At 38.7% G+C, this 20,261-nt stretch overlaps 1 protein-coding gene across 2 annotated transcripts in view; it reads right to left on the bottom strand.

Annotated features, from left to right (window-relative positions):
• The window catches only part of RNF125 (ring finger protein 125), a 33,141-nt gene extending 13,384 nt beyond the window's left edge, over positions 1 to 19,757 (bottom strand). Inside the window, exons 1-4 of one of the 2 annotated variants that reach the window (XM_072604484.1) lie at positions 19,669 to 19,757; positions 10,404 to 10,557; positions 4,819 to 4,910; positions 2,343 to 2,433 (exon numbers count right to left, since the gene is read on the bottom strand). In XM_072604484.1, the coding sequence (XP_072460585.1) occupies positions 2,343 to 2,433; positions 4,819 to 4,910; positions 10,404 to 10,557; positions 19,669 to 19,742 (411 nt within the window). In that variant the 5' untranslated portion in view covers positions 19,743 to 19,757. Of the gene's footprint in view, positions 1 to 2,342; positions 2,434 to 4,818; positions 4,911 to 10,403; positions 10,558 to 19,336; positions 19,608 to 19,668 lie in introns of those variants that run through there. The other variant, XM_072604483.1, reaches the window with a different exon arrangement.
• Positions 19,758 to 20,261: the final 504 nt, after the last annotated feature.

Here is a 20,261-nt window from a genome sequence, read left to right as displayed (position 1 = left end):
CAAATCACTTAACCTCTTCATGTCATTTTTTTCATCTGTAAAATGAGAGGATTGGATTGGGTGGGCTCTATGGTCTCTTTGAGCTCTATTTCTAAGGTCCATTACCCTCTAAGAATTGTTTCTGGCTTCTTTCAGTAATTTGAATACTAATTCTTTGAGCCAAACCTGTGAATTTTGAATGAAATTGTTTTAACACATTACATACTCAACATTCCTTCAAGTACACCAGGATTATACATAGCTATAACTTTGGAAACTACCTTAAGAGTCTAATATGACCCCTTCATTCTACACATGAGGAAGCTGAGGCCTAAAGAGTTAAAGGGATTAGTCCAAGGTTGCACAGTTAAAAATGGCAGAAGCCGGATTTGACCTAGCTTCTATGGCTCCAAATGCAGTCCTCTTTCCCAGCTACCATACTGCTCAGGAAACTGAGAGCTCTTTCATCATAAAGCTTTCTAAGCTTAATTCCCCTGCACTAGCACCCTTCAAAGAAGACAACTCATCTCTCAAATATCTGAGTGTTCTGGTGGATGGAGGAGTCATGACAGCAAGTCTTTTGAAGATATAAGAAAGTTATAGCTCCTTTTCCACCACATTTTGTTTTTGGAAACTCTTATAGGAAAATTTTTTAAAAAATTCATTTTAAACATAAATATAAAATGAGAGAGAAAAAAGTACATGTGCACAGCAGAACATGAAAGGACTCAATACGCAACCATAAATTTCCATTTCAAACTGTTTATTTTCTTTAAAAAATTACGTAATACTACACATTGTTTTCAAAGCTACCCAGATTTTCGGTGCTTCCTTCTAAGTTTTTTTTTGTTCCCTCCTGTGCACTTTTTATTATTTTTCCTCCCTTCCTCCCCACTCTGCACTAGAGAAGGCTGTAATTAAACATGAAAATACACACACACATATACACTCAATTATACACTTGCACACACAAGACCATACACTATACTATACGTATTTCTTTTGTCAGTTCTTTTTCTGGAAGTGGACAGCATTTTCCTTCATAGGTACAAGTCTTTCCATGTTTTTCTAATATCAATTAGCTCATTATTTCTTATGTCACAATCATATACTATAACTTGATTAGCCATTTCTCAATTGAAGGGCAATTGATTTTAGCCAATCTGAAAGGTGTAAGATGATATCTAAGGAAATTTTAAAACTATTTTTCTAGCTGTATAACTTTTTAAAAATGTTGTTATAATTAAGCCTTTTTATGAAGGAAGCATAGAGATGACCTGTCAAGATAATAGAGCACAGATTTGTGACTAACCAATTCTTCATGTAGAGAAAAGTCACCCTCAAGTTAAAAAATGCTAAAATATGCTCCTTTAAAAAAAAAAAAAGGGAATATAGGCCTTTTGACAAGATAAATATGTCTTCAGACTCTATGTTGTTGGTTAGTCATGACCAAGTCTTGATGACCCCCTGGGACCTTACTGTTTGTGGGGTTTCCTTGGAAAAGATATTGAAGTGATCTGCCATCAAGTGGATTAGGATAAACAGAGAGTAAGGGGCTTGACCAGGTCTGATACCAGATCTGAACTCTAGTCTTCCTAACTCCAGAATTAGTGCTCGTTACTAAGCCACCTAGCTGCCCTGTTAGATTCTATGTTAAAAGACTGAAGAAATGGGAGTTCGATGGATGTTTGCATATGAAAGTTAGATCTGCACTACATGTGCTCTCACAACTAACATAACCATACTCCTTTGGATTACCTACATCTTTAACCAAAAAGAAATTTGTTCCTCAAAAGGAACCGTGTCTTCGATTAAATAGAATAGCTATTAGCAAATAATTAATCAGGGTCCCATTTATATGTCAATTATTAAGTGAAATAACTTACTTGTACTGAGACTTTCTTAGTTTATTACTCAGATTAAGAATGAATTTTCTCCTAATAGAGGTCCGGGCTCATGCAGGACACACTGTACGGATAGTAATCGTGCACAGAATTTTGTTTAAGCCAATAATTAAATATGGCAATCAGCATGACTCAGTGGGACAGAGCGCCTATCAAAAGGTCAGGAAGACCTTGGTTCAAATCTTGCTTCTGATGCATACTGGTCTCGTGAACACTTTCAATGCCTCAGGAAGGAGTCTAAGATTACAAATGGCACAGCAGCTATTGATCTGCATTGCATGAGTGATTTGTGTTTCTACACCTAGAGCTCCTCACACCAGTGAAATCAGTTATAGACAGCCCCTCACCACAAAAAAAAATCACAAAACAACCCTCATTAATGAATCTGCTAATAGTTGTCTTCTATTTAGATATTATAAGTATATAAAAGAACAACAACAAAAAAACTCCACAACATACCACTGGTCTCCTTTCTGATCTGTGATAAGTGAGACAGTGGTTCAGCAAATTATCTTCATCCAACTCTTTCTCACAAAATGGACACACGCATCTGGAATAAGATATAAATACAGTTATAATGTAGTGGTGACAAATAGAAACAGCAAAGTAACCTGGCATCATCAGTCAATCTGGGATCTAGTCCCAGCCCTTTCATTGATTTGATATTACCACTGATCAATCACTTAAACTTTAAAGTAACTCAGTTCTTCCATCTGCAAAATAGACATGATGAAATTTCTTTCCTAAATTTTCCATAGGCATTTTGAGCAGAAAATAAGGAAATACAGTTAAAGTATTTTAATCTGCCAAGAAGAAAAGTGCTGTTTATATATGGATTATCTCCCCAAAACCCAGCAATGCACCCCACCACCTCCCCAATACTATTTAGCTGAGTTACCTTTCCCTGACCCAAATATTCCATGATAAATTCTGGATTATTCCTTCACATGGAAAATTAAAATTATATCATCATTATTTAAATATATAATGAATAATATGGATCAAGACTTAGAGAATACAGTGACCACATTCCAAATGGCAGCAGGGCACAAAACCAGACACCAAAGAGGGAACCCTAACCCCTCTCCTCAAGAAGGGACTTAATATTCTTTATGCTACAAAAGTACACTGTTCTCAAAACATGTCCATTTTTAGCAATCTATCCCTGTTGATTTATCAGAATTTCATAGGTGGTATGCAGACAAAATGTACTTTTATTCTAAAAACTCATTTAGTTTATTATTAATTCATTAAGAAGTGAAATTCAATTTACTTCAGTTTCCGAATGCTAAAACTGGCAGCTACCATGCCCTGCCGTACACAGAATTCATTCTTTAACAAGACTGTTACATTGTTGAAAAGATAGAGTAAATTTCTGTAAAATGAATAAAGGTTTTTGTTATTTAAATAAATCCAAAGGCGAGTCATTTTGTAAAGGGAAGTATCCATTGTAATGCAAATAATCACTCTTAAATTTCTGAGTATTGTAAGCTTAGCTTTTCTTAAAACCAGAACTCAGCTAAATTCCCTAGGTGGTATGAGTGGGATCAAAAAAGGAGCTGAGTTAATGTTCTGACTTCACTGCTTCATGACTTCTCAACAGAGCATAATATGCACAGAAGGTTTATGGTTTGTACCACTTCCTTAATGGTGAAAGAGTTCAGGGTTTTCAATTATTCTGACAGACTCTAAACCATTCTTCCAATTAACACAGTAAAGAGATGGATTTTCATTGAAAACTATACTACAGTTAATTACCATCTCAACTGCCAAAAAATTGCCTGAAGGGAAAATGTTCCAATAGGAATAAGTATTTCCCTAATATTAAGAGTACTGTATGGCATCTAGGATACCAACCACTTCCCAGGCTTTTCTATGAAAAGGAAGCAAAGTGTAAGAGAGGTGTCTAGGGAAATGAGGACATTAGGAGAAGAGAAGAAGAAATTTTAAACTATGATCTGCAAGATTAAACTCTGGGTTAAAATATATGTTTAGTCAGAAGATTCAGTTCTGCATTCTATTTCTGGTTCTTCCTCAATGTAACATCTTCCTCTTGTATAAACCAAGGCGGGAAATAGATCCAATCTCTACAATCCTACAAGGGAGTCTACAAAATTTGTTAGATGCGGGACCCTGGCAGCTAGGTGGCACAGCGGATAGAGCTCTAGGCCTGAAGTCAGCAAGAACTGAGTTCAAATATGTGTGACCCTACCCTGGACACTTAGGTTGCCTGTTTCCTTAACTGTATAATGAGGTTAATCATGACAGATGCCTTGTAAGGCTGCTGTGAGGATCTGATGAGGCAGTATTTATAAAGCACTTAGCACAGAGCCTGAAACCCAGTAAGTGCTATATCAATTCTTTTTCCTTTCTCTTCCCCACCAAAACTTAAATCAAATGATTACTAACAGCAAACATTATAGTTACTTGCTAGTAATACTGCCCAACATTCATATAACTCCTTAAGTTTTACTTTGCATAATTTCATTGAACTTTTCAACAACCCCACAAAGACTTTTGTTGTTGATGTTTTCAGTCGTGTCTGACTCTTATGACCCCTTTCTGGCATTTTCTTGGCGAAGATACTGGAGTAGTTTGCCATTTCCTTCTCCATTTTACAGATGAGGAAACTGAGGCAAACAGGGTTAAGTGACTTGCTCAGGGTCACAGAGCTAGTCAGTATCCAAGGGCAAATTTGAACTCAGGTCTTCCTGACTCCAGACATGGCACTCTATCCACTGAGCCATCTATCTTCCCAAAGGAGAAGCTCCTACAGGTATCATTTTATGGATGAGGAAAGTGAGGCTTACTTAACAGAATGCAAATTGCCATAACATTTTAAAAATAAAGATTTGAAATTTTAAAAATTAAGTTCATTAAAATCTTCATAAATATAACATTCATTAATAAGCTTCATATTTCTGCAACATTTTACCTTGTTACTTCTCCAAGCTCTTGAAGTGGTCCATATTTCTCTATATATTTCTGACAAGTCCTTATATGAGCTCTCATTTCACTGAGACATACCTACATTAAAAAAATAGATTTTTAAATAAGTCCATTATTGAAAGTAATTTCCTACAGATCATGTTCTTTCTGCCCAATTTGTGACTGTCTTCATTTTGCCTCATAAGAAGTCATCCAGTAGAGTAGAAAGCACAAAGCTTTGGGCATCAGATCTGGGTTTGAATCTCAATTCTGCAGCTGTCTGGCTACATGACAATGGATGAGTCATTTGCTTGTCTGAGCCCCCATTTCCTTTGTAAAATGGAGGGTTGGACTAAATCAGAGGTGTGGAACCTGCAGCCTTTACAGAAAAATTTGGATTCAGTCAAAAGGCTGCACTTGAGGATCTAGAAGTCCACATGTAGCCTCAAGTCCACAGGTTCCCCACCCCTGGACTAAATTATCTCCATGGCCCTTTTGAGCTCCATGAATTGACTGAACTCGATGAACTACTTTGAGGCCAGGTCTTTAAAAGAATGCAAAGTATAATCTGAGTTAATATACTACCAAAATTTTGAAAACTTCGCTTAAAAATTAGAATGGCCTGATGCTCAATGTACTACTTTGACTTGTTCATATGTCACTTGAAGTTTAATAAATTATGTAGTCATTTTATATTTTTTCTGATTTCATTATCCAAGAACAGATTTTTAAAGCTAGTGAAATTTGGGAATGGGCTATAATAAGTGGACAGAAACTTTGTGTGTGTACTCCTGGGCAAGATAGAAATAAGGTGGGTTCAAAACATGCTCATTATCATCATATGAATTCACAACATGTGCCATAACTCCATTAAGATTATACTCAAAAAATGGTTAGTATGTTACATATGCACCCATCAACAATAAAGAATATTTTTTATTACGGATATTTAGCAATCTAACTGCAAGGGAGGTGTTACATAACACAAATTTGGATAAATGTCTCATTAGATACTGATAACATCTTATGTCAAAGGAAACTTTGTACACAAAGCTGTGGTATAGGGACGGGCTGATTCTGTGTTTTCTTTCGTCAAAGCTACAGAATTTAAACCTCAAACCCCAAATCCATGATGTCAAAGGATGTTGCAGTTTCCGGACAAGGCTGAATTAAAGAGATGATAAAGACAAAACAGATTCATGCTTTCTCAATATCCATCTTAGAGATGGCTATAAAAGCAGGGGAGGTATGAAGGGGAGAATCTGCTTGCCTTAAAACAGATATATACTTTAGAACATTCAACACCCAACCATATACCTCAATACCCCTCAATTCTTCTCTTACAAAATTAGAACACAAAGGACAATGGTATTAAAACTTCACTGCACTATGCAAAAAAAAATAAAAATAAAAATGGAAAGACAGGAATACAAAGAGATGAGTGATGGGGAGGGGGGAAAAGAGAAACTTCAGATGAATGAAAATGGTATAAGCAGACAGCATGTTGAATGTAATATTAGAGGATCTGGGTTTAAATCCCACCTCTGACCTTTCTGACTGTATGAGCTTGGGTAAATCACTTAATCTCTTTGAGAGAGAACTAGATCACTTCTAACATCCCTTCTACTTCTAAATCTATGATCATTAAAACAAGGATCCAAGACAATTCCAAAGGACTCATGATGAAAAATGCTATCCACCTCCAGAGAGAGAACTGATGAACTCTGAATGTAAACTGAAGCATACTTATCAGAACTTTATTTTTCTCCCTCTTTAAAATTCTGTTTTCTTTTGTAACATGGCTAGTATGGACCTATATAATCAGTATCAAATTGCTTACTTTCTCAAGGAGTGGGGAGGGAGCGAAAGAGAGGGCGAAAATTTGAAACTCAAAAATTTTTTTAAATCAAAGTTAAAATCTTTTCTACATGTAACTGGGAAATATTTAATGAAATAAATAAAAAAATTCAAAAAATAATAAATCTATGAGCCTGCAAAATGAAATCAAAAGCATTAGTTTTTTGCTTGCTTTTTTAAAACTTTAGTTGCCTCTATCTTATTAAATGCTAACTACTTCATGTAAAATTTTAAATCTATAATAATTTCTTAAGGTTGAGTAAAGGTTTTTCTTCAAGATTGGGAAACCTTCCCATGGTCGAAAAGCAGAGAAGAAAGAACGAGGAAGCTCACAGAATCGCAGAATTTCAGAAGCAGTATGGATCTCAGCGGCCACCTGGAAGCATTCCAATTTGGGACAGCTAATTGTTATCAATCAACAAGTATTTATTAAGCTACTACTATGTGCTAGGCACCGTGCTAGGTGCCAGGGATAGAAAGACAGAAAGGAAACCATCAGTTCCCCCCCAAAAATTATGTTCTATCTGGTAAGACAACATGTAAAAACAGAGGCACACATTAAATATTTTTCTCAAAGTATTTATCAACCACCTACTATATGCCAGTCACTATTACCCGTTAGGGATATAGAGGCAAAAGTGAGGCCTCAAGGAGTTTCTAGGCTAAGCAGGGAGAAAACCTGTGCTCTCTAAATGGATGCAGAATACATACAAAATAAATAAAAGGTCGCTTGCTGGGAGGGAGGCAGGGGCATTCTGGTCAGCGTCTAACAGCTGGCTCTCTGGGGGGAAATGTGCTCGTGACATATTTCTAAGTTTATTCTGCATTATTACCATTGTCCCCATCATTTTCTTAAGTCTAGATAATCAACAGAAGAAGAAACCAAGCCCTGATTTGCTGATTTTAAAAGTGTGACAGCACACAACTGGAAATGTCCAGGTGGTGGTTGGAGAAATGAAAGTATAAACGCTCACGCTGATAGGTTAACAACCAGTTGAATTTAAAGCGGTTGAAACTGACTCCAGCACTCCTAAGTGGATGGGGACAGTAGGGGAATCAGGAAACACTTCATGAAGAATATGGCACTTGAATTGAGTTTTGAAATAAATAAGGTATTACAAGGGGTGAAGCTTACAGAGGAGTGCATTTCAAAGCCAGTGCAAAGGTATGGAGGCTGGAGATGAAGTAGCATGTGTGAGGAACATTAAGGAGGCCAGTTTGGCTGGACTATAGAGTGAGCACACACATACAGCTGGAAAGGTAAGTTAGAGTTAGGTTATAAAGGGTTTAGAAAGTCAAAGTCAAAATTTATATTTGATTCTAGTGGAAATATACAACCTTTAGAGTTTACTGAGTTGAGAAATGACATGGACAATCCTGTAATTTAGAAAAATTACTTTAGCAGCAATATGGAATTTTTTCCAACATTAAGCCCCAATTTTCCTCTTTGCAACTTCTACCAAATCTCTCATCTCTTCCATATGGCTGTCCTTCACATTCTTGAAGATAGCTATCCTACTGTGCCATGAGTCTTCTCTTTTCAGGTTAACTAATCCCCACCCCTCACTTTAGTTCCTTCAACAGATAATCATATGACAAGGACTCAAGGATCTTCACCATTCTAGCAGCCCTCCTCCAGCTGTTCTCCAGCTTATCAATGTCCTTCCTAAATATGATATCCATATGGTATATCTATTAGGGCAGAGTATAGCAAACTAACACCTTCTTATTCCTGGAAACTATAATCTTTCATAACGTAGCCCCAGATCACCAATATCACACTGCTGACAAGCTCATAGTGGGCTTGTAGTCCACTAAAACCTCCTGGGCTTTTCCCAACTGTTGCCTAATTATGCTTCTTCCATTTTATACTTGTAAAATTTATGTTTTGAACCCAAGTATACGGTTTTAAATTCATCATATTAGATTCACCTCAGTGCTCCAGCTTGTCAAGATCTTTTGGGATCTTTGCTGTCATCCAATTTGTTAGCAATTCCTCCCAGTTTTGTGTCATCAGTAAATCTATTAAGTACACCATTTGTGCCTTTATTCAAACTACTGATAAAAATGTTAAATACTAAAAGGTAAAAGCACAGATATCTCTGGGGCTTTCGGTCAGAGACCTATTGCTATGCTGATGCAGAATCATTGATAGCTACTTTTTGGGTCCGTCTATTTAACCAATTCAAATTCACCAGATTTCATGATTGTCTAGCCCGAAGGAGTCCAACTCATACAGAAAAAACTCCCTGAGGGTTGCATGTTAACTTAGAAAACCACAAATTAGCATTTTGTATTGTACTGTATTTTTATTTTATTAAAAATTTCCTAATTACACTTTAATCTGATTCTGGATATGGGAGAACCACAAATTTGGCACTTCTGGTCTAGCCCATATCTCTCCATCTTTTTTTGTAAGAAAAATATGATATTTACCAAATACTTTGCTAAAATCTAGATAAATAATATCTATACCATATGCCTGATCTACCAAATTAGTAATCCTGTCAAAAATGGAAATAAGGTTAGTCTGGCATGACCTGTTCTTGATAAAGCCATGCTTGCTCTTTATGTCACTGCTTCCTTTTCCATGTGTTCCCAAACCATCAGTCAAGCTTACTGGCTTATAGATTGCCCACTCTATCCTCTATCTTTTTTTTTTTAACTGGAACATTTGCCCTTCCTTAGTTCTCTTCCCTTTCTCTCAGATCTTTCAAGTAGCACTAACAGTGACTTGGCAATCACACTTGTACTAGAGGGTATACTTCATCTGGGCTAGGAGATTTCAGTTTTAATCCAGGTGGCTTGGAGAAACTGAGAAGGATTCAATTCAATGAACACTTATTAAACAAATACTATGTGTCCAACACTGTGACACAAAGCTAAATAGTCCATACCTCAGGAAGCTTATATTCTACTTGAATAAATGACAAAGAAGTTGATAAACACAAATGAGTATGTATAATATGTATGTACACACATATGTTATTATCAAAATGGTTTTGGGGGAGAGATAGGAAAAGCATTAGCCAATAGGAGAATGTGGAAAGGCCTGGGGTAGGAGGTAACATGAGGTAAGTTTTGAAGGTAGGCTAATCATTAGCAGTTAGGAAAGAAGCATTCCAAGCCTGAGATGTGCAAAAATATGAAAGGAAGAGACAGAATTCATGTATGAGAAAGAGCAAATAGGCTAGTTTGGTTACAAGACAGAGTAGATGAAGGGTAGTAATGTGCAATCAATACATCTGGAAAGATAAGATAAAGCCAAACTGTGAAAAGTTTTAAGTGGCCACACATAGAGGAGTGTGTCTTATTTCCTAGAGATAAAAAGAAGACATTGCCCTTTCTTGATGCGGGGAGTGGAATGACTGAAGCTCTGCTTTGAGAATGCTGGTTTCACAGCTGTGTGGAGTATGAAATGGAGATGGGAGTGACCAGAAGTGGAGATACTATTTAGGAGACTGTTGCAAAAGTCCAGGTCAGAGACAATGAGGGTGGCAACTGAAGTTGTGGTCATATGACTAGAGATGTGAATCTATTGTGGAGGTGGAATTAAGACTTGGCAATTGATTGGACGTAGGTTATAAGGACAGGTAAAGTTGGCTTGGAAAACTGGAAGAATGGTAGTGTCTTCAACAGAAATAAGGAGGTTAGAGTGAGATCTGGGGAAACATAAGGAGTTATGTAAAGGACACCTGGGAAGTACTTAGCTAGGAATTATTCTATGATACATACCTGAGTGTTACACTCTGTGCAGTTCTGGTATATTGCTTTCATTTTCTTCACTATATCAGTTGCAGGAACTCCTTCAGAAGGAAGATATGCCCGGCAATAAGGACATGTCCACTTACTGTTCCTTAGGCTTGTAGAAATACAGGAACGGCAGAATCTATCCCCAAACAAACCAAAACATATCACTTTCTTCAAAAGGCTTGGAAAAGTTTTCACAATTACAGCAGTCTTTTATTTTTTTCCAAACTCTTAGACTCACAAATTAAAAGTTTCACATAGCATTTTAGACTCCCAGGAAGAAAATATCCTCTTCTGCCAACCCTGCCAACCCTAACATCTCTTAGACTCCATTAAGTATAAACTGAATGAAAAGCCAAGAGTAGGCACAGACTAGGGTCAAAAAGAAATACAGTCAAATGGGGAGCTTTAACACCAAAGCTATTTCATTGCGACTTAACTTTTCTCTCTTCTCTTCACCCAAGACATTAGGTAGCGAGATGTCTCCTTACTCTGTGGGTTTTTATTTTGGGTATGAGAAAATGTAAGCCCCTAATACCATGAACACTACAATAAATAAATAAAAAGTTCCCCATTACAGAACATAAGCTCTTTGAAGGCAGGACCTATCTATTTGCTTTTATTTGTATGTCCAGTATTTAGCACAGTGTGTGGCCTATAGTAAGTGCTTAATAAACGCTTACTGACAGTGACTTAAATAGATAATATAATTCTTTTAATTAGTTGTGCCCCAAATCATAAAGTAAGCTAATAAAATAATCTCTATTAAAATGTTTTAAAGAAATATTTACCCAGATTTAATATTTAATAGTAACCCTTGTTGAAGTCTTAGAATCAAGGAATAAATGAATAGAAAATCTTATCACATTACTAAACAGTGAAAGAATATAAAATTTAGATCCACTTATGAATGACAGTTGATATTTGCATAGCCTTTTTAAAGTTAAGTTTGTAAAGTGTCTCACATATAGATAGATAGCTATAACTATATAACAAGTAGGCATATATAATTTATAGTACACATTATATATAGATGATTGTAGGTAATAGCTATATATTTCATAGTCTCTCCTAACTCAAAGTCCAGCCCCTTTTTCTATTATATACCAGATATATAATTTAGAATGCATGGCATGATGCATCTTAAACTACCCTGTAGAGAGGAACAGAATCTATACCATTTTTGGAATTACATACTGGGTTAATCTTTGGCAATATAAGACCAACATAGATATTTTTAAAGGTCATTTTCCTTGTTGTTACCTGGATTTTCAAAAATAGAAAGGTAGATTCTTCCAACTGTGGTCCACTGAGCTTGACAACACAATTCCTGGCAAAATTCTAGAATACATTATTTAAGGGATGACTGCTACTCTAAGTCATCAAGTCTGGGTACCATGTTGTCATCCAACTCCTATAACCACTGGGTTGCCAAATCTTGTCTTATTTACTTTCGCAACATCTCTCCTATCTGTTCACTTCTCTCTACTCACATAGCCATGGCCCTTGTTCAGATCCTTATCCCCTCTCCTCTGTACTGTAACAATAGCCTCCTACTAGGTCTCTGTGAGTCAAGTCTCAGATCCATCCTCCACAGAAAATCATAAAATGATTTTTCCACAGCTCAATAGCTTCCCTATTGCATAACCCCTAATAATGTTGTTGGTTTTTTGTTTTAGTTACCTCTGTGATCAATTATAAACTCATCTGCTTGACATTTAAACCCTTACTGATCTGGGCCCATGCTACTTTTCCAGTCTTATTCCCTATTACCTCCTATTATACACACTCTTCCTGCCAAACTGACATTTTTATCATTCCTTACACATGATATTCTGTATCCCACTTCTGTACCTTCAAATTGGCTAAGCCCCATCCCTACAATGCCCATCTTCATCCTCATTCCTGCCTCTTAGACTCTAATTGTGTTCATTCTTTTTCAAGGGTTCAGCTTCATGGCTCAACTCAAGTGCTACCTTCTTTCTACATTATGTTTTCGCTCATTCCTCTAAATTACTTTGTATCTATTTTGTAAGAGTGTGTGTGTGTGTGTGTGTGTGTGTGTGTGTGTGTGTGTGTGTGTGTAAAATTCCCTAGAGAATTGTTTCAATTTTTGCACTTATGTCCAGGCTGCTTAGCACACTGCCTGGCACACAACAGGCGTTTCATAAATGCTTGTTAATTGATTGGAATAACAAAACTGAAAGAATAATGATCAACAGATCAATGTCAAGCCAGACATTAGCAGAGTGCCTTAGCCATTTCTTCTTGGACCTGTGCTACTCAAGATATTTAATGATTTAGATGAAATAGATGATATGCTTATAAAATGTGTGAACAACATGAGACTGAATAGGGTAGCTAACATTTTGGATGACAAAATTGGTATCCAAAAGTATCTTAACAGGCTAAAAGAATGGACTGAGTCTATGATGACTTTTTTTCTTTTGAGTAAATTTTTATTAATTTTTTTAATATCACCTAAATTTCCCCAAGTCTCTTCCTTTCCAGAGATCCAGACTTTAAAATCATCAAAAGAAGAAAACACCGATATCACACCTTGCATTTTAGGCACAAGTCTGTCAAAAACAGATTTGTTTAATTTATCATTATTCTAATATCTAAGCATTTCCAGCTGGGGGGGAGGAGGAGAAAGAGAGCTTTCCAAACTGGAATAGTCCTATGTTCTTGGAAATGTCCCTCCTATCAAGAGAGTTGGAGGTATCATTTATAGCAGTCTTATAAAATAAAACCACAAGGTTAAAATACAGTTTGGAGGTTAACATTTCAGAACAGTTGCCTGGCAATTGTGATTACTGCGTTTCTTCCTGGACCATTAGCCTCAAAGGTTGAAAGGAAACTTCTTTTTGTAAACAGTACTATGTAAGTTAATATCAATATCATAATCCTTTCTGAAAGGAGAAGGGTGGGCCGTAGGCTTCTGAAAATAAGGAAAGGGGAGACTTTTCTTAGATGATTAAATAGCCCACTTTGGGAGATTTAAGAAGGCAATGTTATTTTTTTCATCTTCTATATTTTAAACATAAATTTTATTAATATCTTGCTTCTGCACTGCCTAAATTTTCCCCAGAAATCTTTCTCTTCTTTTATCCCAGAGAACCATTCTATATAATGAGTAATTTTTAAAAACAGGAAGAAAATTTTTTTCTACAAAACTGAGCAGTATTTCAAAACCATCTGAAAGTATATGTAATGCTTGAATCTCCAATCTACAAAAGGTGGTGGGGAGAGGTGTCTTCTCATATCTGGATTAATTTCTACCCTTAATCTATTTCCTTAAGAAATGGTCTTTTGTTCTTAACTTTATCTAAGGAGACACATCTGGAAAGGGTTTTGAGACCAGAGAATTATTGATATCTTAATACTTCCAGCTGAACTAAAAATGAGATTATTGCATTTAATATGAATGTATATGTATACATCAGATTGTATGCTATCTTGGAAAGGAGGGGGCAAGGAGGAGGAGAAAATTTAGAACTCAAAATCTCATGGAAGTGAATGATGAAAACTTAAAACAAAAAGTTAAATTTTTAAAAATGATGTTATTAATTTTTCCACATAAAAAAATTTAAGAGGAAGAGGATGGGGGGGGGAATCAACGAACCAGGTCAATACACTGAAAAAAATCCAACAATATCTGCAGTGTTCCCACCTTTGCACAGGAACTGGGGGGGAGGTGAAAGGTGTCTGCTCATCTCTCTTCTTTGGGACAAGTTTGTCATGATGAAAATTTAATCAGATGAACATTTAGTCCTATATTTGGGTTAAAAAATCCATTTCAGAAATATGAGATGGAAGTTCAGGTAGATAAAAATTCACATGAAAATGATTTGAGAATTTTAGTGGACTGTCAAAGCAAGATGAATCAAGACTTGGACATTCAGCCTTGAGAAGAGAAGCTGATAAATAAGTACTTGAAAGAGGAGGAATTCAACTAGCTGGGCTCTGTCCCAGGAGGGCAGAATTAGGAGCAATGACTGAAAGTTGCAGAAAGGCAGATTCAGGATGGATAGGAGTAAAAACTTCCCAAACAATTAGAAGCCTACCAAAGTAGAATGTGCTGCTTTGGTTGGCAATGAGTTCCCTATCACTAAGAGTTTACAAGCAGTAGCTAGATAACAACAGATTGGGAAGGGGGAACGGCTGCGGGAGGGGGCAGGGAGAGCATTTCAGAAGGGTTATTCAAATACAAGCTGAACCTCAGAGAATTCTGTATCCCCAGAATTTTTTTCTTAAAGCTTGTCATCCTTCTTGATTCAACTTTTTTTTTTAAGTATCTCAGGTTATGAGAGCCTACCTATCTTTTCTCTGAACTCTTTGAAACCGAGTCTCCTAAAATTTAGGCTGTGTTTTCAACTTTCCCTTTGTTATTAATAACCCTATGACAGCACATTCATTTTCTCTCAATGTTCTCACCACTTTCACTTTATCAGCAATCTTCTCTTTATTGAGCAGAATCAGGCCCTTAACAGCCATTCTCAATGCTTGCTTTGAAAACAAGCCAAAAATGTATCAGATGTTTTATTTTTAGCAGAAGGAGATCTGGATGTGCTGGGGGTTACCTGATGAGCCAACAAGCAAAATGCTCCATTCTGAGGATTAAATGAGGAACTATGAAGAAATGTAAAGGTAAAAGTCAGAAATCCACAATAAATAAATCAGGGACCTAGGCAGGAAAATTTGAGTGGGGGATCTAAAGCCCACTGAGGTTCACAGAGAGTCAAAGGAGGAGCACTGGATTAGGGACAAATTTCTCCAGACAAAGAATGAGTCCAAGGAAGCATAACGACATGGTAGCAGGGTGCTGGTCACCATTCCTCCCCTCAAACAATAAAAGCCAATGCAGCTGTAGACTAGGACAGGCCTTCGTTACAACAATGGACTTGCCTCATAGCCACCAGTAGAAATTTAATATCCATTTCCTCTTTGCACCCCAAGTAAGAAACAACCAACTTTGACCAGATTTGGATGGATAACAAAAAAGATTAACAAAAGAAAGAAAAGTCTCATTTGCACTTCTATACTTTCTGTTTTAAGTTAAGTTAAAGCTAAGTTTAAGAAACCACCTCTTTTAGGCAGCAGAAGCAGTTGTTCATTCTGGTGAAAAATTTTTTTTAAAGTGGAAAGGAACCAAATAAGTTTGCCAAAAGGAGGGATATGGAAATTCTGTTCAAAACCAGAACAATGAGCACAAATTTGTCAAAACAAAGGATGGGAAAGCTGATTGGAAGGAAAATTGTGCCGGGGGTAGTGGGCAGTTTTATGACTTTTTCCAGTTGCTTGGCTTCCTCCCAACCAGAATAGAACAAAGAGAAAAACTAAACAAAAAAAATGAACATTTTACAAAGGAATCAGCAAGAATCTTGCAATTTGAAAGTACCTTTTCAAGTAAAACACCACCAACAAAAGAGAAATACTGCCAAAAGTGAAGCTTTACACAATCCAGTCATTCAAAAAAACAGGATAATAATGGGCAGTTAGGTAACATCTATGGAAGTTCCAAGTTTACTCAATCCAGTCCAAAAGGTAACCTCCAAGCCTAGATGGATCATTTACATATAATACATTTGAAAGTATTAAAAAAACCCCACAAATTCAGTCTCGTAAAAAAGTTATCTTTTATTGCTCATTATCTCATTTTTTATACATAAATTTGCCCAAGAACACGTGAGATGAGTAAGAACTGTGGCTACTAGGTGGTTCAGTGGATAAGAGTGCTGTATTTGGGGTTAGGTAGACCAGTTCAAATCTGGTTTCAGACACTTATTAGCTATGTGACCCTGGGCAAGTCACTCAACCTCAGTTTTCTCATCTCTAAAATAGGGATAATAATAGCACTTGCCTCCACGGGTTGCTCTAAGGGCAAAGTAAGGTACTTGTAAAGTACAAATCATAAGGCAAACATAAATGCCAGCTATAATTATAATTAAAAGCTTTAGATACTACCTGTGATGTTACCTTGGGCAAATCATTTGGGGGTCGGTCTTAGAGTCTCAGGTAACTCTCTTAAGATTTCTAAATGGGTTTCACCCTACTAGTGATGAAGAATTTCCCATCACAAATAGAATATTGGCATCAGGAAATAGTTATATCTCAATTATGGTTAAAGATGGCATTTCACAATAAACATACTTTCAATATACTATACAACTTTTAACTACTACCACCCCTACTCCCCCCAAGCTGAAAGCATAATATTTCTAGTATTTCAGGAATACATGCCCATGACACCATATACAAAGGTGAAAAAGATTCTTACTATATCTACAGGCCAAACCCTGGGAATCTCTTCAGCCTGTTTTTATAAGTTGGAGGAGGGAGGAGGGAGCAGAGATTTCAAATACTTCTGTGTTTACAAATCAAATACTCTATGGAACATGCCCTTTAAAAAGTAATTTAATTCTACATATCTCTATCTACATCATATCATAACTTTGCTTAGAAATTATCAGTTCAATAATAGGCCAAATTAAATCAGTCTGTCTTCTTCTACACTCTTCTCCAATTTTCCATTTTCGCATCTATTTTTCAGGCTGTGTTTCCTGAAGTTAGAATGCTTTCCCCCTTGCCTCTTCCCAAGGTAAACTGCTATCCATAGTCTTAAGCCCAATTTAAATGCCAGCTACTCCATGAAAACTTCCTTGATCTTTAGGTAATTAGTAAGCACTTCTCCCCCTCTTCTCCACCCATTGCTTGTGCTAAAAAAGTAAATTATTTTAAAAAAAGATTAGATTCATTAAAAACAAAAACATCTCATACCATCATAACTGAAGCAATGGGTGGGTGTGGCAAAGAAACCCACAGTGACTTGAGCTAAGTTAAGATATCCCAAAATGGATTGGGGTTTTTCCTCACTAGATTTTCAAGGAAAGGCTACATCTAGTTGAAGAGAGGATTCTTGTGAGGAATGGGCTGGACTAGAATACAGCCCACTCCCACTCCCACCCCACAGTTCCTATCCAATCTGGAGACCTTTATGTGGCAAGATCAGTTGGTTGCATATACCCCTCTAGCTAAAACAAACGGCCAGAGTATGTTTTCATCCTTCTTTGTGTTCCCAGGGCACGGCCCTTAAAATTAATGCTCTCTGATTGAATGTGATAGTGGAGTTTGGATGGTAGAATCAAATAATATACTTGGCACAACTGCTGAGCTGTGTGCATCTAAGCACCAGTAGGGATCATAAGTTTAGAGCTGGAAGAGATTGACCTTAGAAGGTCCCCTCACCATACAGATGAAGAATTTGAGATGCAGTGATTTGCCCAAGGTTGCATAGAGCCAGGATTTGAAGTCACACTCTCTGGCTCCAAACCAAGTGAGCTGGCCACTAATTCCTGTTGTTCGGTGGTGTCTGACTCATTACCCCATTTGGAAGTTTCTTTTAAGCAAAGATATTTGAGTGATTCGCCATTTCCTTCTCCAGCTCATTTTGCAGATGAGGAAACTGAAGGAGAAACAGGATTAAGTTATTTGTCCAGGGCTACTAGGAAATGTTTGAAGTCAAATCTGAACTCTACGCCGGGTGCTCTATCCACTATGCCACCTACTTTCCGCTAAACAGCCTACTAAAGGCCAAGAACTTCTAACCTGCATTTCCGATCTGGGCGGCTAGGTGGCGCAGTGCCTAGAGTCAGGACGACCCGACTTCAAACGTGACGCTGGCTTACCGACTGTGTGACCCTCGGCAAATCACTAAACCTCCATCCCTCTCGTCTCAGCTTCCTCATCTGTAAAAGGGGGATAATAACAGCATCTCCGTTCCTGGGTTGTACCGAAGATAGAGGGGGATATCTGTAAAGCTTTTTGTAACGACTGAAGCAAGATATAAGACACATAGATATAGATATACACACATATGCTTACATATGCATATATACACTTATTTAGATTACCCATTAAGGAATTAGAAATCATGTAGAACAACTGACTTATATAAAGCTCAGTCGGAGTAAGTGGTTTGAAAAAACCCACCATTTAACCCCTACTTCCCATTAATCATATTTTTTCTCTTTACTGCTAGAAGACCTTGACCTTTCAGGCTCTTGGTAGTTTCCTTTAAAAAGACTCATCCCCAGCAGGAGGTCTTTTGTTTACGCCAGCTCCCAAACTCGAAACTAACCGCAGCCTAACTTTAACAAAGTAGCAAAGCGAGACACCCGGGCGCTACAACTCCGGTAACTTCACCTTCGGCAGGAGGGAGGGGGGGACAGCGGCGGGGGCTGGGGTCTGCTCCGTCAGTGGTTTTCGCCACAGGAGGAAGCGCTGGGGGCGTTTCAGGACACGTGCGCAGCCCCAACAAAACGCGACCCGTCTGGGTGTCGGGGGCCCAGGGAGGCACAGCGCCAGCCCGGCTCTGTTTACTTGGAGAACTGCGCTTGGCCTCAGCCAGCCACTTCCTACTTGCAAGGTCTAGTTAGGCTTGGCCCTAGATAGACGGTTGCCCTGGGGGGTCCAGAAGACACCGGCAACTCCATGCGGACCCAGAACCGAGCGCGCACCCGGGGCTGGGCTGAGTAGCTACCGCGAGCATCCTGGCTAGCCCCGGAGCACCGTCTAGCGGGACCGGACTGGTCACCGACCCGCTAACGTCCTCAGAGCGCTCAGATTTGACTGAGACGCAGCAAGTAGTCGATCTGGCTCGCCCTCTTTCTCCCAATCTTTGTGCCACCTTCAGACAAGGCACTTTCCCGCAGCCGAGGCCCGCCGGGTCCCGGTTTTACAATACCACACCTCCAGCAGAAGCTCCCCATCGCAGAACGCGGCTTTACTAAGTTACAGCTCTTAATGCTCTCCACTGACCTAGGACAGACCCCTTCTTTCTTCCACCTGGCTTCTTTCTGGCCCGGCGGGCACCGGCCACAGCGATCTCGCACCCCGGGCCGCTCCCCCTCACTTACACGTGGCCGCAGCGGGTCCGTACGGGCTGATGCAGCACTTCGAGGCAGACCGAACAATCAAAGGAGGTGACCGGCAGCTCCACTTCGCCCCTCCCGGGCAGGGCGGACGGGGTGGCCCTGGCAGCCGGGGCTGCTCGGCCGCTGTCACTGCTCAGCGCGGAACCCATCGCCTGCCTCCTCTCCAGCCCGGACAGCTGCTGCTAAGCTGGGTGCCTTCGCTTCAATTGTTTTGTTGTCCTGCGGTTAAGGAAGGAAGTCCCAGCCCAGCTGGGATCGCCGCCTCCCTGCCCCCACAGTCCTGCTCTCCGGAGCCAACCCCCGCCCCTTCTAACCTTCCAAGCCGAGACTTTCGCCAGTAACTCCGCCAGTCAGAAGTTATCCTCTTCCTCCAGCTACCCCCAACCATGGGGAGGAGACGGCGGCCGCAGCCGCGAGCACTGCAGTGTCGTCCGCTCCCAGGAGGCTTGAAACCTGAAACCCGAACCGCACAGAGGAATAGCAGCTGCCCACTGTTAGGTCTTCCTCTCCCAAACCAAGAGGAAGGAGGGATGTGAAGCTTTTTTTAACCTTCGGGTTTCTACTTGCCATTACTCTGTTCAATACATCAGGAACCCTATTCAAGCAAAGTTCAGGGTGTTTGCATACAGTCCTTAACCACTGTGGGGGGTTGAGGCAAACAATTTTTAGCAGTTAATTGTTCTAATACTCCTGAAACTGGAGTTCAAAACCATGACAGGTATTAGTAATTTAGAGTCTAGATGGGATCTATCAGGGTAGACTGCAACTAACTGAGATATTTATTATAAGGCCTAAAATATAAGAACCATATATAATACAGTTCTTAATAACGACATTAACTGCACAGTAAAGTGCTCCTTACTTGAGGGCAGGGACTGATGTGAAGGGGGTGAAGAGGGGCTGTATT

The sequence above is a fragment of the Notamacropus eugenii genome, chromosome 4 (assembly GCF_028372415.1).
Source record: "Notamacropus eugenii isolate mMacEug1 chromosome 4, mMacEug1.pri_v2, whole genome shotgun sequence".
Taxonomy (NCBI): domain Eukaryota; kingdom Metazoa; phylum Chordata; class Mammalia; order Diprotodontia; family Macropodidae; genus Notamacropus; species Notamacropus eugenii.
The sequence above is the reverse complement of the archived record's forward strand: the minus strand, read 5'-3'. Positions and strand labels throughout refer to the sequence as shown.